Raw genomic sequence first — 1,013 nt, 5'->3', positions numbered from 1 at the left:
AGTGGCTGGTTCCTTCTCCTTCTGCGTCCTCCCTTGCTCTGAGTTACTACCTGCCCACTTGGGAAGGAGGAGTCCCTGGCCCCACAGCTGCTCCAGGATGTCCTGGGTGTCCTGCTGATCTTTGTTCCCTCTGTGTTTAGCTGCCCTATTCGGAGAGGCTGCTCCCCAGGTGAAGTCAGAGCGTCTGCGGGGGCTGCTTGACCGGCAGCGGGCCCTGCAGGAGACCCTGAACCTGAAACTTCAGGAGCTACGAAAAGTGTGTCTCCAGGAGGCGGTGAGAGCTTGGCCCCAGAGGTATAAGGGGTGGGGGGAGCCTGAGGTAGGAGACTAGGGTGGTGATTATGGATTCCTGTCACCCTCTATCTCATCAAAGCTCACCTTAGAGATCTTAGAATCAATGAATTTGGTAATGCATGCCCACAGTCCCTTATTTACAGTTCTGAAATCCAAAAACCTCAAAACCCAAAAGTTATTTCTAACATTTGGCAGCAAAACCTGACCTGAACTGAACTGAGGTGATCTGTAGTTTCTCTTTACCCCTCTTAGTATAAATATCCACACAGTTTGCCAGAAATAATAATGTGGTGTGTTTTTAACAAAGGGGCACTATTGGCGCAGCGGTTAAGCTAACCGAAAGTTTGGTGGTTCGAACCCACCAGCCACTCTGTGGGAGAAAGAGGAGGTAGTCTGCTCCTGTAAAGATTACAGCCTTGGAAATCCTGTAGGGCAATTCTACTCTGTCCTGTAGGATCACTATGAAATCAAAATCAACTTGACTGTAATGGGTTTAGTGTGAATATCCACACAGTTTGCCAGAAAAAAACAATGTGGCTCAGAGCATGCAGCCCTAGACCCCAATAGGGGCATTACCGTAATATGCAATATATAGGCTGTGGCCTTTATAAAAATTGTTTTTCTTTTTTTTTATTATTGTGATTTGGGTGAAGATTTACAGAGCAAATTCACTTTCCGTACAGCAGTTCACATATACTTTGTCTCATGTCATTGACCAC

General features: G+C 46.7%; 1 protein-coding gene across 1 annotated transcript in view; it reads left to right on the top strand.

Annotated features, from left to right (window-relative positions):
* The window catches only part of CCDC120 (coiled-coil domain containing 120), a 10,477-nt gene that overhangs the window by 2,641 nt on the left and 6,823 nt on the right, over positions 1-1,013 (top strand). Inside the window, exon 2 of the mRNA XM_007959129.1 lies at positions 141-274. Coding sequence (XP_007957320.1) covers positions 141-274 — 134 coding nt within the window. The remainder of the gene's footprint in view (positions 1-140; positions 275-1,013) is intronic.

This window comes from Orycteropus afer, unplaced genomic scaffold (assembly GCF_000298275.1).
Source record: "Orycteropus afer afer isolate SDZICR_OR568_19922 unplaced genomic scaffold, OryAfe1.0 scaffold01531, whole genome shotgun sequence".
Lineage (NCBI taxonomy): Eukaryota > Metazoa > Chordata > Mammalia > Tubulidentata > Orycteropodidae > Orycteropus > Orycteropus afer.
This window is presented reverse-complemented; position numbering and strand designations above follow the sequence as displayed.